Source organism: Mustela putorius, unplaced genomic scaffold (assembly GCF_011764305.1).
Source record: "Mustela putorius furo isolate JIRA1106 unplaced genomic scaffold, ASM1176430v1.1 tig00000868_pilon_pilon_pilon, whole genome shotgun sequence".
Classification (NCBI taxonomy): domain Eukaryota; kingdom Metazoa; phylum Chordata; class Mammalia; order Carnivora; family Mustelidae; genus Mustela; species Mustela putorius.
Window position 1 is genome coordinate 1,301,395 of NW_025421502.1, and position 21,925 is coordinate 1,323,319.

Here is a 21,925-nt window from a genome sequence, read left to right on the forward strand (position 1 = left end):
TATTTTCTCAGTTTTGGATGCTAGAAGTTCATGACTGAGGTGCCAGAAAATTTAGCTTCTGGTGAGACCTCTCTTTCTGGTTTATAGACAGCAGCTTTCTGGCTGTGACAGAGGGAGGGAGGGAGATGGGGCTAGAAGGGGAGAGGGAAGAATGCAGAGAGAGATGGGGTGGGGGGAGAGAGACAAGGAGGTAGGAGAGAGAGAGGGGGGAAGTGAGGTAGAGAAGGGAGGAAAGAGGAGGAGAGCAGGGGAGGGGGGAGAGAGAGAAAGAAAGTGAGTGCAGGTATTTCTTCCTCTTATAAGGGCTCAAGACCTATCAGGATGACTCAGTGGCTCAGGTCATGAACCCAGGGTCCTGAGATCCAGCCCCCTGTGGGGCTCCCTGCTCCACCTGGAGTCTGCCTCTCCCTCTCCCTCTGCTGCTCCCCCTTCTTATGCTCTATCAAATAAATAAAATAAATCTTTAAAAAAAAAAAAAGACATATCAAGACTAGGGCCCTGCCTTATGACCTTGTTTAACCATGATTACTTTCCTATAAGCCTAGTCTTCGAAAAGTCACATTAGATGTCATGGTTTCAACACAGACATTTGGAAGAAACACAATTCAGTTCATAACATCACCTAAAATGATAATTGTACTTCTCATAAAATTCCAAGATTAGGTGAAGTCCTGCCTAGAGCTTCTATGCCACTTTGAACTTAAGTATGTTATATTTTATGGTCATTTTTATTTATCTTTCAGATCAGCATTTTCATGACCCATTTGTCGAACTATGGGAATGACCGCCTAGGGTTATATACCTTTGTGAACTTGGCCAACTTCGTGCAGAGCTGGACCAACCTGAAATTGCAAACTCTGCCTCCCGTGCAACTAGCGCACAAGTACTTTGAGCTCTTCCCTGAGCAGAAAGACCCTCTCTGGCAGGTAACACTAAACATTCTCTCCTGCAGTAGAAGGAAGGAAACCAGTACCTAACTTGTATTAGGAATTCTCTGGAGGCATTAAAACTGACATTTAACCCAAACTTCTTTTTTTATTCCATAGTTTCATCCTCTTCAATAACATTTTTTGTTTTATGGGTTAAGTGGTTTTTTGTTTTGTTGTTGTTTTTTTGTTTTTTTGTTTGTTTGTTTGTTTTGCTTTTCTGGGGTTTTGTTGGTTGGTTTGGTTGGTTTAGAATTTTTGCTTTGAGGATGCTGTTTCATTGTCAGTGTCTTCTCAGTGTTAATGACTTTGATTCTCATTTAGTGTGAGCACTAACTGACCATAAAATGGTTAGACACTGAGTACCTAGGGACATAGAAATCAACAGCAGGCTTAATCTCAGACCCTACAAGTAAATCCTGACACATATGTATAAACACAGATAATATAAATAAAAAAGGGAAAAGAAGTTTTTACCATATGCTTATACAGATTCAGTCTTTAATATGTTTCTCTATTTCTTTTAAATCTAATTCATCTTTCACTAGGACTAGATCTACCGGTAAAAGAAAAATTGTCAGTTTTAGGATTGCTTTTGCAGATAATTCAACTTCACATGGGAACCACTCAGCCTCTGTGTATGAAAATGTAAACTATGTGCTTCTTCACAGTTATCTAGGAAAATGTTACCTCCCCCTTTCTTGGTTCTTTATGCATTGCATTACATTGACCCGCACAATCAATAAGCCGGCTGCAGAGAGCAGATCACATAGTGCCCTGCTAAGCAGCTGGTAGAGGAGTAGCATCGTCATTACTGAGAAATCACTGTGAAACAGACTGTTTACCATCCTCTCTCTTTCTCCACAAGGCTATGTGTTTCTCTTTATCCCATAATTCACGTTGCATGCATAGACTCTGTGTCTATACAGTCAGGAATTCATCCAACACATGTTTACTGTGTTTACTGGATGTTTACATTCATCCAACACATAGCATCTACTATGTGGAAGGCAAGGCTAGTTGCTCTAGAGAACACAAAGAATAAAACACAGTGTTTTCTCTCCAAGTCGGTGAAGAGTTTCCTGGTTATTCTGATTCACTAGTATGTATTTCAGAATGTGCTTTAAAACTGACTGCTACAGTCAGTCATACTTATTCTGATGATTTATTCAGGAACTCTTCATCATTTGTGTTTATGTTGAACTACACATTCTAATTTTTTCACCCTTCTAATAAGTTGCTTGCCCATCTATATGTCTGGTATATAAGTTAGACAGATAAATAGATAAGGACATAATTATTATGCTGTATATAATCATACCAGGTAGCTGCTGGATTTCATAAAGGCAAAGCATAAATAGCATTATTCAAAAGTGCTCACACACTTTTACAATTGATAAATTACTGATAGTAAATCAGTTCTTTCTCACACATGTTTATTTATGAGATATCTATAATTCATGGTATGGTAACAATAAAAAGTAGCCAACTTAACAAAGCTGGCAAACAGCTAACATATTAAAAAAAAGTGAGTCAATAGCCCCAGGCCTTAATCTTTTTCCTTTAGAGGCAGATTTTTTTTTTTTAGATGAAGTATTTGTATCTCTTACTATTGTGTGAGATTTTTTAAATTAAGAATTGTATTTATTGATTGTTTCAATATCAGTGATACTATTCCTTTTGGTATGGAATAAATATAATCAAAGATACACCAGCTCTGGGGCACCTGAGCCCCTCAGTCAGTTAAGCATCCAACTCTTGATTTTAGCTCAGGTCATGATCTCAGGGTTGTGAGACTGAGTCCCATGTCAGGCTCTGCGCTGGGCATGGAGCCTATTTAAGATTCTATCTCCTCCTTCCTTTGGCCTTCCTTTCTTGTTTCCCTCTTAAAAAAACAAAACAAAACAAAAAAAAACGATACACTAGCTCCAATATGATTGGTCAGTTTGATGATTCTAAATACTGATTGAATTTTTGTTGAATTTGAAATACTGTGTTAGTTGATTGGGGGTGTGAATGAATATTGCAAACAGAAAATAGAACCATTTTTTAGAAAACTATATCATTTTGAAGACATAGGAACATGAATATATACGAAATATTTGCAAGTGCTGACAATTAATTTTGAATAGCTTCAGAGAGGTAAATTCCTAAATTGTTCTCTTTTTTTTAAGATTTTATTTATTTATTTGAGAGAGAGAGAGAGAGAATATAAGAGGGGAGAAGGTCAGAGGGAGAAGCAGACTCTCTGCAGAGCTGGAAGCCCAATTCAGTACTTGATCCCAGAACTCTGAGATCATGACCTGAGCTGAAGGCAGTGGCATAACCAACTGAGCCACCCAGGCGCTCTCCTAGATTCTTCTTAATAAATGATAGAATTAATCAGAAAAGGCTTCAGACAGTTCACAAATTTTTGTTATTGCCGTTGTCATTTGTATGTTTAGCAATTTTAATATATATTATCAAAACGGTTTGTTATAAATGTACTTAAGTAACACTGAAGAGTAAATATTTACTAAAGAATCCCATTTTATCGAGTGAATTATATGGTTTCTTTTGACTGAAAAATAAAGTTGCAAGCATTTCTTTTTAACTGAAGTGTCATATATTCTAAAGTATGTTTTAAAAAGAAAACAAGAAATGGAAAGCAGAAGAGCAGTTAAGATCAAGAGGGAATTATTCAGGTACGTGAGATTTTGAGAACAGTTGACTTATTGAAGCAAATCTGATAAACTTCGCCAGTGATAAACCATGTTCAGGAGACTGCCAATGGTTAAGTAGAGATAAAGTGCATAATACTGTCAGAGTCCCTTTCCCTGGCGGTTATCTCTTCTTTCCATATTCATATTTATAATGATAAACAGAGCAGCTGTAAGCATTATCATCATGTTCTTTAAACTATATGAATTTAATTTTACAAAAGAAAAAAAAGAGCATAACCAGCACTAATTAAATGTTTTGTAGCCCACTCATCCCAGGCCTACAGGGTTAGGATAGATTAGTATCTTATGTCTGTCATTGTCATATATTCTCAAAATTCAGGTATTTTTCTGTATTTCTAAACATGCCTTCTTATTTAATGTATTTCACTTTTTAAAAATAAGTCAACTGTTATTTTTCTCTAGGTTTTTAATTTACACTTTTTTATTACTACAAATATAAATACAACATGAATAATGATGATCTTCACATCTATTTAGTTTCCTTTGGTTCTTTATGGAAATTTTCATTAGCACCAACTACCATATATGTGAAACTGCTTTGTCACCTAATTAATAACTGCAATATGAGTATCTATCAATGGACAGCATGGTAAGAACAACCCAGAATGTGTCTGTGATCCCTTCACTGGAAGCGGATTCTTTCAAAACTGCTAAATGTGAAAATACATGCTGAAGACACACATGGAACTCTATCCCTCGAGTTTATCCTCCTCGTTGTAGTCCTGAGTGTGTAAGATTCTTAAAAGTATTCTCACAGGTTCCTGTTAACTCTCGTACCCCTTTTGTTTTGGGACACTAATTACCATGAAGCAGGAAAGAATAGGATTTCCTTTTTTTCTTTTTTCTTTCTTTCTTTTTTTTTTCTTTTTTAATCCTCATTATAGAAACCAAAACCACAACAAGGAGGCATTTAGAAGGTCAGATTACTGCACATTCACTAATCGATGCTTTTAAGCTCTCAAGCTGTCAGGTTAGCTCAGCCTCAATCTTCCCTCAGTCACTCCATACTCCCACTATCAACAAACATGCCAAGCGTGATGTAGATTCCTGCTTGCCCGTGTGACCAAGTGAATGCTCAAAGAGCTGCAGTGTCTCTCTGTCCATGCCAGTATCCCCAGGATTAAAGAAGTAGGAGAGAAAATCACAGGGTGCTAGCCTTAGGAGGTTAGCACCTTTGTTGCTGACTCTAGCTGTGAAATCATCCAACTCCAGCTTAGAAATGATGAGATGTGAACATCTGTGACATAAACAAATCACAAGGTCTAGCAACATACACACTGTAGATTCTATTATTATATGCCTATTGAATGAAAAAATGACTTCTGACACAGAGAATTATAGATTTTAAGAGCAGGAGAAGTTAGGGACATCTAGCTCAACCTATTCATTTTAGAGAAGACAAAAGTGACACCCAGTGAGGTGAAATATCTTGTTCTAAGGCACTTGGACGAATAGGGACAAGTCAGAGGTAAAGCTCAGGTCTTCTTATTCCTACTCCAGCATAGTTCCAACCACACCAAGATGGTAGCTTCACATTTAGAAAAATAAATCTACTTCTATCATCGGCTCTCTCTGCTGGAGGAGATTTTAGGCATACCTGGTTACTGGAGAAGAATCTGGTGGTGTATTCAGTGTGAAGTTATTTGACCTATACTTTTGAAGTACCTACATAATAGAAAGGTCTTTGCTTTCAGAGAACTTACAAACCAGTAGCTCCTGGGACTCGATCCCAGGATCCTGAGAACTTTGCTTTCAGAGAACTTACAAGCCAGTAGCTCCTGGCTGTGTGAACAAAATGACATTATGAATTTGTTTTCATATTTATTCCTCTCCTTTCCACTCTCTACCTTATTTATGACTCTATCATTGCACTTGCCATATGGTCTTATAGACATTTAGGCCTGTCATACACCAGCTCATGCAAACCTTAAGGGGTGAGACTATGTTTATATATGTTTGTAACTCAGAACCTAGCATAGTACCATAGCTGCCATCATTAAAATCTCATGAATGAATAAGCAAAACAGAGGTGTGTACATGTATACAGAGAACAGTCAAAATGGCACACTTGTTTCTTAAAGAAAGTAGGGATCCAATGGGAATTAACCTTGAAAAGCAAATATAAGGCAGCTGAGAAACCTTTGAAAGCTACCAGAGTCAGGTGGATTTGATAGGCAACAAGGAGTTACTATGTGTAGGTTCTGAAGATGAGATTAAAGTACTTTAAAAAAAAAAAAAAGTTGGCCAATAAATATTATACCAGGGGCGCCTGGGTGGCTCAGTAGGTTTAAGCCTCTGTCTTCGGCTCAGGTCACTGGGGTCCTGGGATTAAGCCCTGCATCGGGCTCTCTGTTCAGCAGGGAGCCTGCTTCCTCCTCTCTCTCTGCCTGCTTCTCTGCCTACTTGTGATCTCTGTCTGTCAAATAAGTAAATAAAATCTTTAAAAAAAATATATGGCACCTAGCTCTGTTTTGGGGGTGCCTGGGTGGCTCAGTGGGTTAAAGCCTCTGCCTTCGGCTCAGGTCATGATCTCAGGATCCTGGGATCGAGTCCCACACTGGGCTCTCTGTTCAGTGGGGAGCCTACTTCCCCCTCTCTCTCTGCCTAACTCTTTGCCTCCTTGTGATCTCTGTCTGTCAAATAAATAAGTAAAATCTTTAAAGGGAAAAAAAAAAGTATACCAGAAGCTTTTTGCAGGACAGGTAAGAACAGGGAGGCACTGAAGTTAGGACAATAATCCAGCCATGAGAAAGGGAAACCCTGAGTAGCTTCATGGTTAGGAAAAAAGTGAGATCTTTAAAGAAGTGTGGTAGAAATTGTTTGTGCATGAGACACTGAAATGAAAGGAAAACTGACCTGCAAGTCATCACCCACAGCCGGGAAAATAAGAGTTCTAGATAATTTCATATTTTTCGTTTCCGTTTATTCATCTTTTAGCCCGTCCAGTGAAATAGCCAGAATAGTTTCTCATCACTTCATAGATGGTGCAATAGAGTCCTAAACATCATTTCATCTTACATATTTTTTCCTAATTATAGTTTGAATTTGTGTATTTGTTACATTTATCTTCCTAATTCAGACTAGTATTTAAACCTGACAAGAATGCTTCCCAAATATGTAGGTAATTCCTCACGATTTTAATTTTTTTTAAGATTTTTTAAAAAAAATTCATTGAGAAAGAGAGAGAGGGAGCGTGAACATGGAGGTTGGAGCAGAGGGTGAGGGAGAAGAAGACTCCCCCTCGAAGACTCAGAGCAGGGAGTCCGAGAGGACACGCAGGGCTCAATTCCAGAACCCTGGGATCATGACCTGAGCCAAAGGCAGATGCTTAACTTACTAAGCCACCCAGATGTCCTAATTTTTTAATTTACACAGAAGCACTTCCCCATTTGGTTATACAAGGCTGTCAGACATTCTGACATCCAGAAATGGTGACATTAAGTCATGGATTTTTCCCTTTCCTGTCAATTTGTTGCGAGTATGATCATGTCAAGTTTCAAATTCCCCACACAAATAACTTTCATATAACTTTAGTAATAGGAAAACTACTTCCAGATAGTGCCATAAAATAAACAAAATAAAATAAAAGGTTATATATATTTCCATCCTTTCTGAATCAAAATCATCAAAAAACATGGATTTTGCAGAACTAATCCAAATATCACAACAATTGTGTGTGTGTATGTGTGTGTGTGTGTATGCCCTGCAGATATGTCTGATAACTTAAATGTTGTACTGTGAGTTCCTACACTCCTTTAGACCAACTTACTAATGAGAATTTTAAAATACAGTTTTCCTTAATTGAGTTGGCTATCTAGATTCTCTGACAGGATATTCATAAACCATAAATAATAATATACTGTCTGCAGGAATGTGCAGTCATCTGTTGTACCCAGAGCTTCCAAGTAAACCTGTCATCTCCTGGGGTCAATTTTACTATGAGAATATTTCATGGGAAATGTCAACGATATCAATTTATTTAAATCAGCATGGGTATAATATGGTGACAAGTGCATAGACGCTTAGGGTAAATCAGAAAGTCTTTGTGCTTAAAGCTGCTTTCATGGAGCTGTTACCCCAGACCCACACAGAACCACAGGCCCTTTTCAGCCCACTCCCACCCTCAGAAGAGGGCATTAATGCTTCTCTGTATTCAGACCACTTTAGGAGGGAAGTTTGAGAACGAATCAGACTATTAAGTGCTACAGGAGCTCTGTGGAGAGAACATTCATTACAAATCAGTGCACTCAGAAAGGAAAGGCTTTTCTGAGGAGTGAATGGACTAGCTGATTTTATACACCAATACAGGGTGGACTCAAGCTTTGGGAAGATTGTGTGTGTCTCAGAGTTTCTCCAAAAGGAATTGCTGTTTGAAACACTGAGAATAAATACCCACAGCCTCTTAAAATTCCTCATCAGTGTGTGTGGGTTGTATTAGGCTTAAATGACATTGAGAGACAAAAAATTGAAAGTCACCTGCCTGTGTAAAACAGATTGGAAAAGGATTTTGTTTTAAAGACATGTACATGGCAAAACTCAGTAAATAGAAGAACTTTGGAAACAACACAACCAGTAGGAAGGAAGAAGTACAAAGTTAAAAGAAAAACACATACAATTTCATAGCATTCTCGTTTAGACAGTGAGGTCTGAACAGCAGAAGGCAAGCAGGGAGGAAATGAAGCAGAAACCAATAACCTTCTAAATGTTCATAATTAACAAAATAATCCTACCATGAGCACTGGATTTTTTAAGGTTTCAGCTATTAAAGTCTAGATATTTCCCAGTTATCTGTAATAGGCACATGACTTGAGAGGGAATAATCAATCTAACTGATAATTCCATGGTGTTCTTGTCAGTGAAGGATGTGGAGAAGCAATGAAAAAAGCAGATTTTTAGTAGAGAGAAAAGGCTACATATGTGGGAATAACTAGATCTAATGAGAACAAAAATAATTTTCATATATTCTATAAAAATATGAACTTTGGGGCAAGGTAAGTCATGTGATTTTTTTCTATTTTATCTTTTTTTTTCATTTTATTTTATTTCATGTCTTTTCAGTGTTCGAAAGGTAATGTGACTTTTTAAAAAATATGTATTTTTAGCTTGACTATGAATTCAAAAATTGTACTTAATTGGAGAGGAAAGATCTGGATTTTCATCAGAATTTACTCCCCTTTCTAAGTCTGGTCCGTCACCTCAGGGAATTTTCTCTCCACCTTTCTTATGCCTGCTTAAAAGTAAATCAGCCTCACCTCATCATGTATTCCATGTACAAAACCACCTGCATCCCCTTTACCTGTGTGAGAGCTGAGTTACATGCATTTTTACTAGACTGGTACTGTAACCATGAGCTGCTTAAAGCAATTTTAACTGAAGTTTTTTAAAGTTTCAATATATCTACAGTACTAGATACTTAAAACAGTAAATTACTGTTTACAGCAGTTTCAGATATTCAGGGAACAATCAGATTAGACAATGAAAAGGGAAATAATTGCTTTGTAATTTTCTGACTTTTGAAATTAACATAATAGCAATGGAACGAAGTATGAAAGTACAAGCAAATGCTTTTTTCTTGGAAAGACCCTTTGACCTTCGTAATCACTGCCAGGCACTCTCTTGCCCTCTCTCACTCTCGTTCTCTCTCTCTCTCTCTCTCTCTCTCACACACACACACACACACACACACATCCGCGCATGTGCACACACACACGATATTTAGCTGCAGAGACAACCCAGGTTTTGGATTCCAAAATTGAAACTAACTTGCTGTGTGACCTTCAGCAAGACCTAAATAAAACACCTTGCATCTCAGCCTCCTCAGGTGTAAAGAAGGGATAATGATATCTGTCTTGCCAGGTTGCTTTGAGGATTATAAATAATCTATGCCAAGCAAGTGCCTGGAATATAGAAGGTGATCAATAAAGGTCAGATATTATGTTAGCTATTATTCAAATACTCAGACAATATAAGAAAAGTCAGAGTAGGAAAAAATCTAAACAAATATTTTCAAAGTATAAAACAGGAAATGCAAACATCCTAATAAAGTCATGATGAAGAGACACAAGGAGAAACATGCAGGAAAAGAGATGAAAGAAGAAATACCAGGCATCTGGAAAGTCTTAAAAATGGCATAACATAGAAGGAATGCAGTTACAAAGACAGGCAATCTGCTGGATTAAGGTATACACATGCCACCAACTGTAAAATACATACAGGAAAAGCCGAAGTAGCGTAAGTTGAATTGTTGGCAATAAAAGCATTTGGAGCAGCAAGTGTTGTAACAGCATCCAGGTAATTTTATTTGAGAGTTTACTTCTATAAGTATAATTTCTTGGGAGAGCACAACTAGAAATAACTAGTGTCTTTATCTACCAGAACATGTTTACCCATGTTCTGTATGTTAAAGAAAACTCTTTTCAAGTCTTATATTGCATTTGCCCATTTCTGTGAATGCTTTATTTCACGGGTTTGGCGTGCAGAAGTTTGAATGGCGAAGACATATGTACTGCAGTAAAGAAAATAAGTGGCCTACTTGAGCATAGAGAACCAGAAAGATCTCACAAAAGACACTTTGAGCAGTGGCACTGAATAATTGATCAGTTTGCTCAGAAACCATTTGAGCAAATGAATTGAGCACCTAATCTGAGATTGGCTCTTAACTGGGATATGTGTGGGGAAATTTGATAAGTGTAGGTCATGGAAACTGCCTTTCTATTGTTTAATACATAAAATACAGTTGAAACATAAAGTTCTTTACAAAGCAGTTAAATAATATGAGGAAAATAATGTTTAAGATATAAAGTGATGACTTAAGGAAATAGCAAAAACTAGCTCCTGGGGCCACCATGAAAAACATCAGTGGAGACTGCAAACATTCTATTTTTGTGGGAGTTTCGAAAACAAAATGTCTACACAGTTCACATTATGTTGATTTTCAAACATATATCAAAATCTGTCTATGGCTGTTACTAAAGGTTTACTGCACCTGTTTCAAGTCAGTTTTTCAGTCACTCAGTCCATATTTATCAAGCACCTCTCATAGATTAGATTAGACAAACAGGGGTCTTCTCTTCAGAGAACTTACATTCTAGTTGAGATAGAGTTATTTTAAGTATAAATGTATTATATTATAATATAAAATTGCTATAAACACTTACCTGAATAGAATCATTTCAGGTACTGAAATACCATGAAGAAAATATAACCAGAAGCTATCACAGAAAGACAGGAGTGGGAGGAAGTGCTTAGGTTCTGGTCAGCAGGGAAGGCCTGCTGGGTGATATTTCAGCAGAGACCTGAGTGATGACAAGTGCTAAAACAATAAATTGGATGAGTTGCAGGAGCCAGACAGCAAGCATATTCAAAAATAAATTGAGCTGGGATTATATAGGGGTCTTTGGGTCTGGTAGGGCAATCTATGTTCTCAAGTTTGTCTGAAGAATCATCAAGCTGTTTCCCTATCGAATAAGTCATATGCCCCAGAAATCCTGTCACCAAACTGTGTATTTGTTCTGAAAAGGGGCGGCCACCTTAGGTTCTAAAGTTCTACTTATATATATATATATATATGTATATTTATTTATTTATTTGACAGAGATCACAAGTAGGCAGAGAGACAGGCAGAGAGAGAGAAAGGGAAGCAGGCTCCCTGCTGAGCAGAGAGCCCGATGAGGGGCTTGATCCCAGGACGCTGGGATCATGACCTGAGCTGAAGGCAGAGGCTTTAACTCACTGAGCCATCCAGGCGCCTCAGGTTCTAAAGTTCTGACAGAAGACCAGGAAGCCTGCTCTTAGGAAGGATAGCCATCATACACCAGTTCATCAGCAATGGTAACTTCTTCCTTTTGCTTCAACTGATTAATAATCTGAACAAAGAAAAAGAAAACAAAGAAAAATAATCACTCTCTTTTATAGAGAAAAATTAAATCATTTAAAATATATTAATTCCTTTAATACTCTCCATAACCATATGAGGTAGATACCATCAATCATTATTTTCTAGATAATGAAACTGAGGCCCAGAGAATTTCAGAAAATTCCATAAGACACAAGCAGTCTCCCTCCTGAGCTCACACCTTAACAACTGGACTGTGCTACCCATTGAAAATAGATAGGGAAACTTTATGGGACATATTAGCTGACACTAGAATAACTGGTGAAATTTTGATTCGATTGGCAAACGAAATAAGAGCATTCCACAGAAAGATAAATTGTTCAAATGAACTTCGAAGAATCAGGTGCAGACATGAATATATCTATAAAAGTGAATACAGTATAACTGAAACATTTGGTTGGTTTTGGCAATTTTTTGTCTTTTTAATTGAAGTATAGTGGACACAATGTTACATTAATTTCTGGTATACAACATAGTGAGTCCACAAGTCTATACATTATGCTAAGCTCATCATAAGGGTAGCTACTGTCATACTCTGTTACAATACCATTGACTATATTCCTTATGCTGACTCTTTTATTCCTGTGATTTAGTCGTTCCGTCCCTGCAAGACTCTACTTCCTACTTCCCTTCACACATTTTTCCCACTATGCCAATGCTCTCCCCTCTGTTAATCATCTGTTGGTTCTCTGTATTTATGGGTATGTTCCTGTTTTTCTGTTTGTTTGTTCATTTTATTTTTTAGATTCCACATACAAGCAAAATCATACAGTACTTGTCTATTTCACTTCACTTAGCACAATACCCTCTTGGTCTATTCATGTTGTCACAAATGTCAAGATCTCATTCTTTCTTATGGCTGAGTAATATTCCATTGTATGTATATGCCACATATTCTCTACCTGTTCATCTATCAAGGGACACTTAGGTTACTTCCATATCCTGGCTATTGTAAACAAAGCTGCAATAAACATAGAAGTGCATAGGGCGCCTGGGTGGCTCAGTGGGTTAAAGCCTCTGCCTTCGGCTCAGGTCATGATCCCAGAATCCTGGGATCAAGCCCACATCGGGTTCTCTGCTCAGTGGGGAGCCTGGTTCCTCTCCTCTCTCTGCCTGCTTCTCTGCCAACTTGTGATCTCTGTCTGTCAAATAAATAAATTTTAAAATCTCTTTAAAAAAAATAGAAGTGCATATATCTTTTCAAATCAGCGTTTTTGTTTTCTTTGGGTAAATATCCAGTGGTGAAGTTATTGGATCACACAGTATCTCTATTCTTACTTTTTTGAGGCCCCTCTATACTGTTTTCCACAGTGGCTGGACCAATTTACATTCCTGCCAACAGTGCCTAAGGGTTCTTTTTTCTGCATATCCTCACCCACACTTGTTAATTCTTGTCTTTGATTCTAGTCATTCTGACACATGTAAGGTGATATCTCATTGTGGCTTGATTTACATTTCCCTGATGATGAGTAATCTTGAGTACTTTTTCATGTGTCCATTGGCCACCTATGGATCTTCTTTGGAAAAAATATCTGTTTAGACCCTCTGCTCATTTTTTAATCAGATTTTTTTTCTGGTGTTGAGTTGTATAAGTTCCTTACCTATTTTGAATATAAATTCATAACCATATATTTTATTTGCATATATCTTCTCCCATTCAGTAGATTGCCTTTTCATTTTGTTGATGGTCTCCTTTGTTGTGCAGAAGTTTTTTTTTTTTATTTTGGTGGAGTCCTACTGATTTTTGCTTTTGTTTCCCTTGTCTGAGAAGACATATCTAGAAAAGTATTGCTAAGGCCAAAGAGATTATTATCTCTTTCCTTCTAGGAATTTTGTGGTTTCAGGGCTCACGTTCAGTGTCTTAATCCATATTGTTAATTTTTGTGTATGGTGTTAGGAATTGTTACTTCAGAACAGTGCTACTCAAAGTGTGGTCCACAGATGGGCTTGAATTGTTTATTGTTGATTTGCCATGAGATAGGAAGCTTGTGCCAACATATAAACCAACTATATCACTGAGCACCCTGGCTGCTTCAGCTGGAATTTTTTTTTTTCTTATAGCAGGATATGCTTATTGAAGTAAGCAGTTCAGTAATTCACATTCTGACACAATTGTAAGTGGGATTGACTCCTTAATTTCTCTTTCTTCTGTCTTGTTGTTGGTGTAGAGAAATGCAACTGATTTCTGTGCATTGATTTTATATCCTGACACTTTACTGAATTCCTGTACAAGTTCTAGCAGTTTTGGAGTGGAGTCTTTTGGGTTTTCCACATATAGTATCATATCATCTGCGAAGAGTGATAGTTTGACTTCTTCTTTGCTGACACAAGTTCCTTACCTTCTCACAGACGAGTGTTTTGAAACACATCGAGTTAAAGTGTAGGCAATGTTGCATAAAGATGACATTCCAAACAGTAAATTGACTAAATAAAATAGATATCTATTTCTCATTCATACAACTGTCTAAAAATGGGCAGGCCATTTAGGAGAGTTAGACAGCTCTCTTCTACATGGTCACCCAGGGCCCCAGGTTGGTAGCTGTTAAACATCTCTGAGTCCAAGGCACATGTTGTAATTGTAGCCATTTTACAACTAGCAGGCAGTAGGAAAGGGGAAATCCAGGGAGAGTGTCTTTATCCTTAAGAAACTTAACATCATTTTGGCTTTCTTTCCTTTGGACTGAAATGATTCATAAGAAGAAAGTTTGATTCAAAAGAGACAGTGAAATATAGTCTCTAGCTGGAAACTTACAGGCTATGCAAAATAGAGAATATTCTATAACTGAAGGAAGAGAAGGAGACTAGATAGTTCACCCTTCTCTGTCAAAATGAAAATTATGGCTAGAGAGTTAAACTGAAGCTAGACCATTGAGTATTTGAGGTTGAATACTAAATCAAATGATGGCAGAAAATAAAAACACTGGTAAAAATAAATAAAATTTCAATTATTATGCAAAGTAAATGAAAAATGTGAAGCTTATTGCTTGTTATTAACTCATTTCATCACAGTTTCTACAGACGAATTCACAGAAAAACCCAAGACGTATAGCCTAACTTTTTCCAAAGCAAATTCTCACATAAAACAATTGTCTTTATATATTATTGGTCTTTTTATATTGCACTCCACTCTTGTTCCAATGGAAGCTGGGGATGGAAAATGCATTAGGATCAAATCTGAGATAAGAAATTTAGTTCCAAGTGATTTATTGAGGAGATGCTCTCAAGAAAAACCTATAAAGGAAAAAGCGAAACAGGAAAGAAAAGAGGAAACAGCTTATGCGAGTAGAGAAGGCAGATCCATACTCTGAATATGTGAGTGGGAGTAAGGATAAATCACGGCCCTTTTCAAAATGGAAATGTCCAATATAATCAATTTTCTACAAAGTGATAGGACAGTGCTATTTGGGGGATTTAGAACTGGTCTCTGTTACTGACAAGTCAGATATTCAACAGCGGCTATAACTAGAGCAGACTTAGGAGAAGGATGCCCACGAATGGCTTCCATCTTGCTATCAGGGCTACTGCATTACTCTGCAATGGGTTGGCCAAGGACAGAGGCTAGGCGACATGTGGGAATATTGAGAACTGGCTGAGTCATTCTGTCCTCTTGGTTGTTTAGCACTTCCACATTGAATATCCTCTGGTGTACATTAATGTGTAGTACAAGTTCCTCACACTTTTTGATTGCTATCATGGGTCCATCCACATGCCTTTTTCCTAGAACTTATTAACTCTAATATTCCCATGATGTTCCTTTAAGACCCTTGGCTAATGACTTCACCACTACCTATTCACCTGTTATATTTTTACGTTGCCCTATTATCATCCACAAAAAAGTAATGACCAGGAATGTTGCCCAGAACTCTCTTAATTGGAAGTTTTTCCATACCCACTGGTTTTTAGGAACCTCTCTGAGTGGGTCTATAGTGCAATAGCAGTCAACCTTAGACCTCTGCCAATATACCAACCTAACCACAAACCAAGCTTGAGTTTCTTCCTCTTTATCAACAGATTATAGGGAGCCTTCCATGAAACTCTAGGAATGAGCTGATGTAGAGACATTGGTGGAACAGTGATAGGTGACATAAACGTGTGGGCCACTTATTTATAAGCTTACTTGTAGCCTTTGTGTCAGCTTGAGATAAATTCCAGACATACCACTCCCATCTTACAATGATTTGCTACTGGGTACAACCCAATACTCAGCTTATAGTGGCTACTTATGACCACACAATCACTTTGAAAATTCATGACAAACACTATCTCTTCTAGGGTCCTGTAGCATACCAGGAGTCGATACCAGTTTAAATGACCAGCTGCAGGTGGCACACCCTTTTGCAGAACCTTGGGTGTGTATTTTGTGATTCTCCTCTAGGGCTTGACCAAAACTCTATTTGGCATCCTTTTATACCATAGGTGCCAGAGTACCATAGGCCTGCCCAGATGTATGAGCCAAAGGGGAGGGCTGCTTGTACCTCAGTCTTATCTCTTGCAGGACTCTTTCTTGTTCTGGGTTCCACCCAAAACTAGCACTTTCTGCACCATTCTGTCAATGACTCTGAGCAGTACTCCCTAGTGCAATAAAATGCTGCTTCCTAAACCAAAGAGGCCTATCAAGCCCTGGGCTTCTTTCTTAGTAATAGAAGTCACAAAGAACAAAAACAGACCCTTTACCTTGATTGGGATGTCTGGGTATGCTCCAAACCACTGGGCCTTGAAAAATCGCCAAAGGTGATAGACTCCTGAAACTTTGCTGGCTTTTCTTCCACCCTCTGGAATGCATGTGTCTTTCCACAGCAGATAGAATACTTGGCATTTGTTACCTTTTGGGTACAATTAACATCGTATCATTAGTATAGTAGACAAATATTAAGTTCTGTAGAATGTCAAGATGAGCTAGGCCCTTTCAGTCTATATAATGACCTTGAGAACAAGCAGTTTTTAATATTATTTTTTTAAGATTTTATTTATTTATTTGACAGACAGAGATCACAAGTAGGCAGAGTGGCAGGCAGAGAGAGAGGAGTGGCCAAGCAGAGAGCCCAATGTGGGGCTCGATCCCAGGACCCTGAGATCGTGACCTGAGCTGAAGCCAGAGGCTTTAACCCACTGAGCCACCCAAGTGCCCCTTGAATATTATTTTTGAGAAAATATTATAATATTATTTTGAGAAAAATATATTTAAATAATACTTTTCTCTTCCTTCAGTGCTTTTTGTCATCTTAAAAAAAAATGCTTCAAAGCAAGAAGGGAGGAGACTAAACAAATTAAATAATGAGAATTCAAATGAACTACGGGGTTTAATTTGGCATTCTTTAATTGAAATTTAGAAGTTCAACGGTGGTAAGCATTTCTTGATGTATCTCCTATTTTTAATTAGATAAATTTATATTCTGTGCTGAATGTAATTTTGAGAAGTCCATGATTTTGCAGCACTTGCATTTGGAAAAATGGTCAAAAGTGTCATAATTAAAGGCAACTTATCTAACAAGTTTTATCTAGACAAATATTCATCAAAGAAAGATACTCTAAATGGAAAATAATGGAAATATTTGGTCTCTAATATTTAGGCATTTTAACATGGAAAAAAGTTAGAATTGTAAATGACAGAAACACATTTTCTTTAACAGAATTTACTCTTGCTTACTTCCACTCTACAAAGAAAATATTTCCTCAGTTAAGAATGTAGTTGTCTATAGAGAAGAGTCCATGGAAAGTATCAATATTTTCAAATTTATTAATAATCATGAATGGAACTTTGAAAAGGATTGCAGGCAATTTTATGAAAAAGTAAATCATGATAGGATCATGCTGAGAACAATCATTCTTTTCTTTAAAGATTTTATTTATCTGTTTGAAGGAGAGATAGGGAGAGAGAGAACACAAGCAGGAGGAGTGGGAGAGGGAGAAGCAGGACTCTTGCTGGGCAGGAAGCCTGATGCAGGCCTCGGTCCCAGAACCCTGAGATCATGACCTAAGCTGAAGGCAGACTCAGCAACTGAACCACCCAGGTGTCCCCAAAATAATCATTCTTTAATAGAACTTTGCTGACATAGTATTAGCAAAAGATATGGCTAAAGGACTGATTAAAGTACATAAATATGAACCATAAATGATTAGTTATCTTATGTCATTTTTCATATTTGGATAATAAATATAAAATTATAATTGTTTTAATGCCTAACATATGGTTTGAGACAGAATTTTGACTGTGGAAATGATTTTAATATATTATTTGTGTTAACTACAATAAAGCCAATTTATCAGTCAATAAATGTTTTAAAAATTATATTATTTTCATTTAATGGCCCTTTTAATTCTCAAAAGTGTCATAATTTAGATAATAAATGTGGGTCATTCAAACAAAATGGAAGGAGAATGGAACAGGAAAAGGTTGAGATGGAGATAAGATTGGACCTGTGGGGGCGCACCTGGGAGGCTCAGTGGGTTAGGCCGCTGCCTTCGGCTCAGGTCATGATCTCAGGGTCCTGGGATCGAGTCCCGCATCGGGCTCTCTGCTCAGCAGGGAGCCTGCTTCCTCCTTTCTCTCTCTCTCTCTCTCTGCCTGCCTCTCTGCCTACTTGTGATCTCTCTCTGTCAAATAAATAAATAAAATCTTTAAAAAAAAAAAAAGATTGGACCTGTGGGTATGTTGGGTCTGGCATTTCTTCACCACATCTATACAGCAATTATACAATTTAAAATACAGGTTAAGAGCTCAGGAGGGAGGTATAGGCTTGAAATGTTGATCTACCTGCCATCAGCTTATAGGGTACAGACAAACATTAGGATCTGCTGGATCAGCACAGAACAGCACATAGTGTGAAAAAGAAAAGAAAACTTGGCCAACTCTAGAGTTCAAGGATGGCCCCTTGCCCTCTGGGGCAAAAGAAATAGGAAAAATTAGGGCAGAGCACAGAAATCTGAGAAACCATGGTAAAACAAGGTTAAGACAAGTGAAGGCTCAGATACACAGATGTGAACTCTAAATCCAGAGATGGAGTGGAATCTCAGCAGTTAGAACCTAGCCAAGTTTCAGAAAAGGATGACAACAAGATCAGCCTGAAGCTGAGCCCTAGCCTTGGAGCTAGGAAAGAAAAGAAGATGCCATTTGATAAGGAAACAGTTTGGAACCAGAGAACCAGAACCAGAACAGGGTCTAATGCTAGTACAAGGATATCAGGCAAGAATTTAAGCCAGTCCTTCGGACAATTTGTCCATTACACAGCCAGAGGTTCATTACACAGTACGATTTATTATTCTTCTTTCTTGCAGAATCCATGTGATGATAAACGGCACAAAGACATTTGGTCCAGAGAGAAAACTTGTGACCACTTGCCAAAATTCCTTGTCATTGGACCACAAAAAACAGGTAGGAATACCCAAGTATGCTGTCTGATTCTTTTTTTTTTCTTTTTTCTCTTCTTTTTGTCATGAAACATAATGTCATACAGGAAAATTGGATTAGATCTCGCTTTGTGAAATATCTAGACATCTATCCAAGTTCATTATTTGAATTGTTCTTCATGCCTATGGGTCTTTATGCTATGATCCTCAAAGCGACTCTAATGGTGTCTATTAATTAGACTTAAGGACTAAATTTTAACTACAGATTTTAAAGCTATTCAACAGATGTCAAATTTTTTTCAACAGATGTCAGATTTTTTACAACTTTGTGTTAATATACGACAGTTGCAGTATTTGACTTTTAATCCCTATTTTTTATAGCTGTGCCTAATTATCTCCTAAATTAAGTTATAAAGAAAGGACTTGGCTTGATATAAACTATTTCACACTGTGTATATCAACCTCAAATTGATTTTTTCAGATCCACTGCCATTATTACCTTCAAACATTCTACATGTGTGATTTGTTTTTTAAAAATAATTATTAAGTATAAATATGGTTTGGACTTATTATCTGATACACCTGAGGTTCATCAGGCATTTTTCCCTCAGTATTTTCACTAATGCTGAAGGACAAGTGTATAAGACTGCTGTAAAAGAGAGTGAAAGTATTTCACCAATGAGATGACACTTTCAATTAGAATATTTTATACTTTCTTCAGCATGTGACAGTTTTATACACTTTGCTCATGTCCTGATTAATTAAAGTTTTTATTGAGTTGCTGTATTTTGAATTCACTACTTTTACTAGAAGCATTTTCATCAGTGAGTGCACAAACCATAACACAAAACAAACACTCACAATAAATAAGCCTGGCCCAGATGAAGATATTTGTAATACAAGCAAGTAGATCATTTTAAAGGTTGTGGGTAAAATTTCCAGACTATTAGATATTGGTTGTTGAAATCTTTTCTTCCTCCAGGAATATAAATTGTATTACAACAGTAAGTTACACATGTACAGGGAAGGGAAAAAAATCACCATGTATTTTCAGATATATCACTTGTGTTGTTGTTGTTTAAAATGTGCATTAATTTTCTACCAACTCCTTTATAGCATTGCTAACTTTGGAAAGACTGCTAGAGAAATAAAACATTGTTGTGTTGTAAAATTATACTAAAATTTTAATTTAAAGATATATCTTTTGTCATTTGTCATTGAATATTGTTACTTCTTAGTTCTGTTAGAAAACTACAGGTTACTAAGTATAAATCTAGTTTTCCTCCTTGTTTTTTGTATTTATAAAGACAATAACTTACACCTTTAGATTTTTAATATTTGACCTACCAGTATGGAAATAACCGAGCTTTCAGCAGTTTTTGGCTGCTGAAAACAAACAAACAAGTTAAAATAAAGGAATTGGATGACAATATTATTTTATATGCTGTGAAAATGCTACTCTAATGTGAAAATGGTTGTGATAATTCTTAAATCTGTTCCATCATAGAAGTCTAAAGTCTTCTTTTGTTCTCTTTATTGCTTTAGTTGGCAAAATTCCCACTGCTCTCAGAGCTATAAATTTCCTGGATACAGCAATGCTAAGAATCTGCTCTTCAATGCAAAGCTGTCTTTAAACAACTTAAACATGGCCTGCACATCCCTTGCCATAAACATGAGTTATAATGTAAAAGTAGTCCTCAAAGCCCTATTTTCTGAATCGTTGTGAGGTGTGAATGGAAGGAACTGATGTCCCACTTCTCCATTGCTGAATCCTGCCAGAATTCCTGTCAGCTGATAGTGGGACAGTGAATGAGGACAGGCAAAGGGCAGGGTAGGCCTGGGTTTATGACACTCAAAGATTAAATCTTAGTCCTACTAGGATCCTTTGGACAGATAGGTATCCTTTGTGATTCTGGGTCAAAGATATTACCAGACTAGGAGCAGCTTTCCAAAAGGGTTAAATTTAGCACAATAATTCTTTTTTTTTTTTTTTAAGATTTTATCTATTTATTTGAGAGAGAGCATGAGGTGGGGACGAGGATCAGAGGAAGAAGCAGAATACCCACTGAGCAGGGAGCCCGCTATGGAACTTGATCCCAGGACCTCAGATCAGGACCTAAGCTAAAGGCAGATGCTTAACTGACTGAGCCACCCAAGCGCCCCACAATAATTCTAAAAGCATAACTTGTTGGCCTTACCTGTCTCAGAAAATTGGTGTTCCCACTGTCAATATTATTTTCTCATGATTTGATTGGCTTAATCTGTTAAAACTAAAAACAAAATTGATTGTTTATAAAATAGAGTGCATTTTCTCTGACAGTACTACCAGGAGGAGGTCTTTTTTATTTCCTCTATTAAATATTTATATCAAAGACATGGGATAAAAACAAATATCAGTAATAGATGAAAAGATAAATTTATTTATTAAGATATTTATTAAGATAATTATTTATTAATTATTGTGTATTTAATAAGATAAATACACATTTTTGAGCAGCGGACCCACGTTCTGTGACTGATTATATGAATATCAAGCCACATACCTATTCTCTCCAGTTGAAAAGACTTTCTCCTTCCTTCCAGTCCTTTCTCCTTCCTATGGCTCAAAGCTCCTCCTGCTCCTGGTGGCATGAAGGTGCTGTGGCTCAGAACATAAAACTTTGACTTCATGTAATTCAGGGTAGATCTGGTACAATTCCATGACCATCAGGGTGATTAAACATTTGTATGTGTTACTGAGTGAGATTATAAAATATTTATTTTGCCATGATCAGCAATAATTAAAAAATAGTCCTTTATCTGTACCCTGGATCCATCCAGTCTCAACATCTCACAGACATTAAACTACAATATTCTCAGCTCTCCCGTGTGTCTCAAATCTCTCTTTCACACACACATGTGCACACATGCACTTACACACACACATGCCATTCTTATCATCATTTAAACATCTTTATGTAGGTTCCTTCCTAAAACGTATCTAGAGAGAACCCTTCTGAATTCCCTGTTCTCTTCCAGACACTACTCCGTAATAC

General features: G+C 37.1%; 1 protein-coding gene across 1 annotated transcript in view; it reads left to right on the forward strand.

The window, feature by feature from the left end:
- The window catches only part of LOC101692992 (N-deacetylase and N-sulfotransferase 4), a 138,733-nt gene that overhangs the window by 96,922 nt on the left and 19,886 nt on the right, over positions 1–21,925 (forward strand). The window contains exons 5-6 of the mRNA XM_004748022.2: positions 744–926; positions 18,819–18,915. Coding sequence (XP_004748079.2) covers positions 744–926; positions 18,819–18,915 — 280 coding nt within the window. The remainder of the gene's footprint in view (positions 1–743; positions 927–18,818; positions 18,916–21,925) is intronic.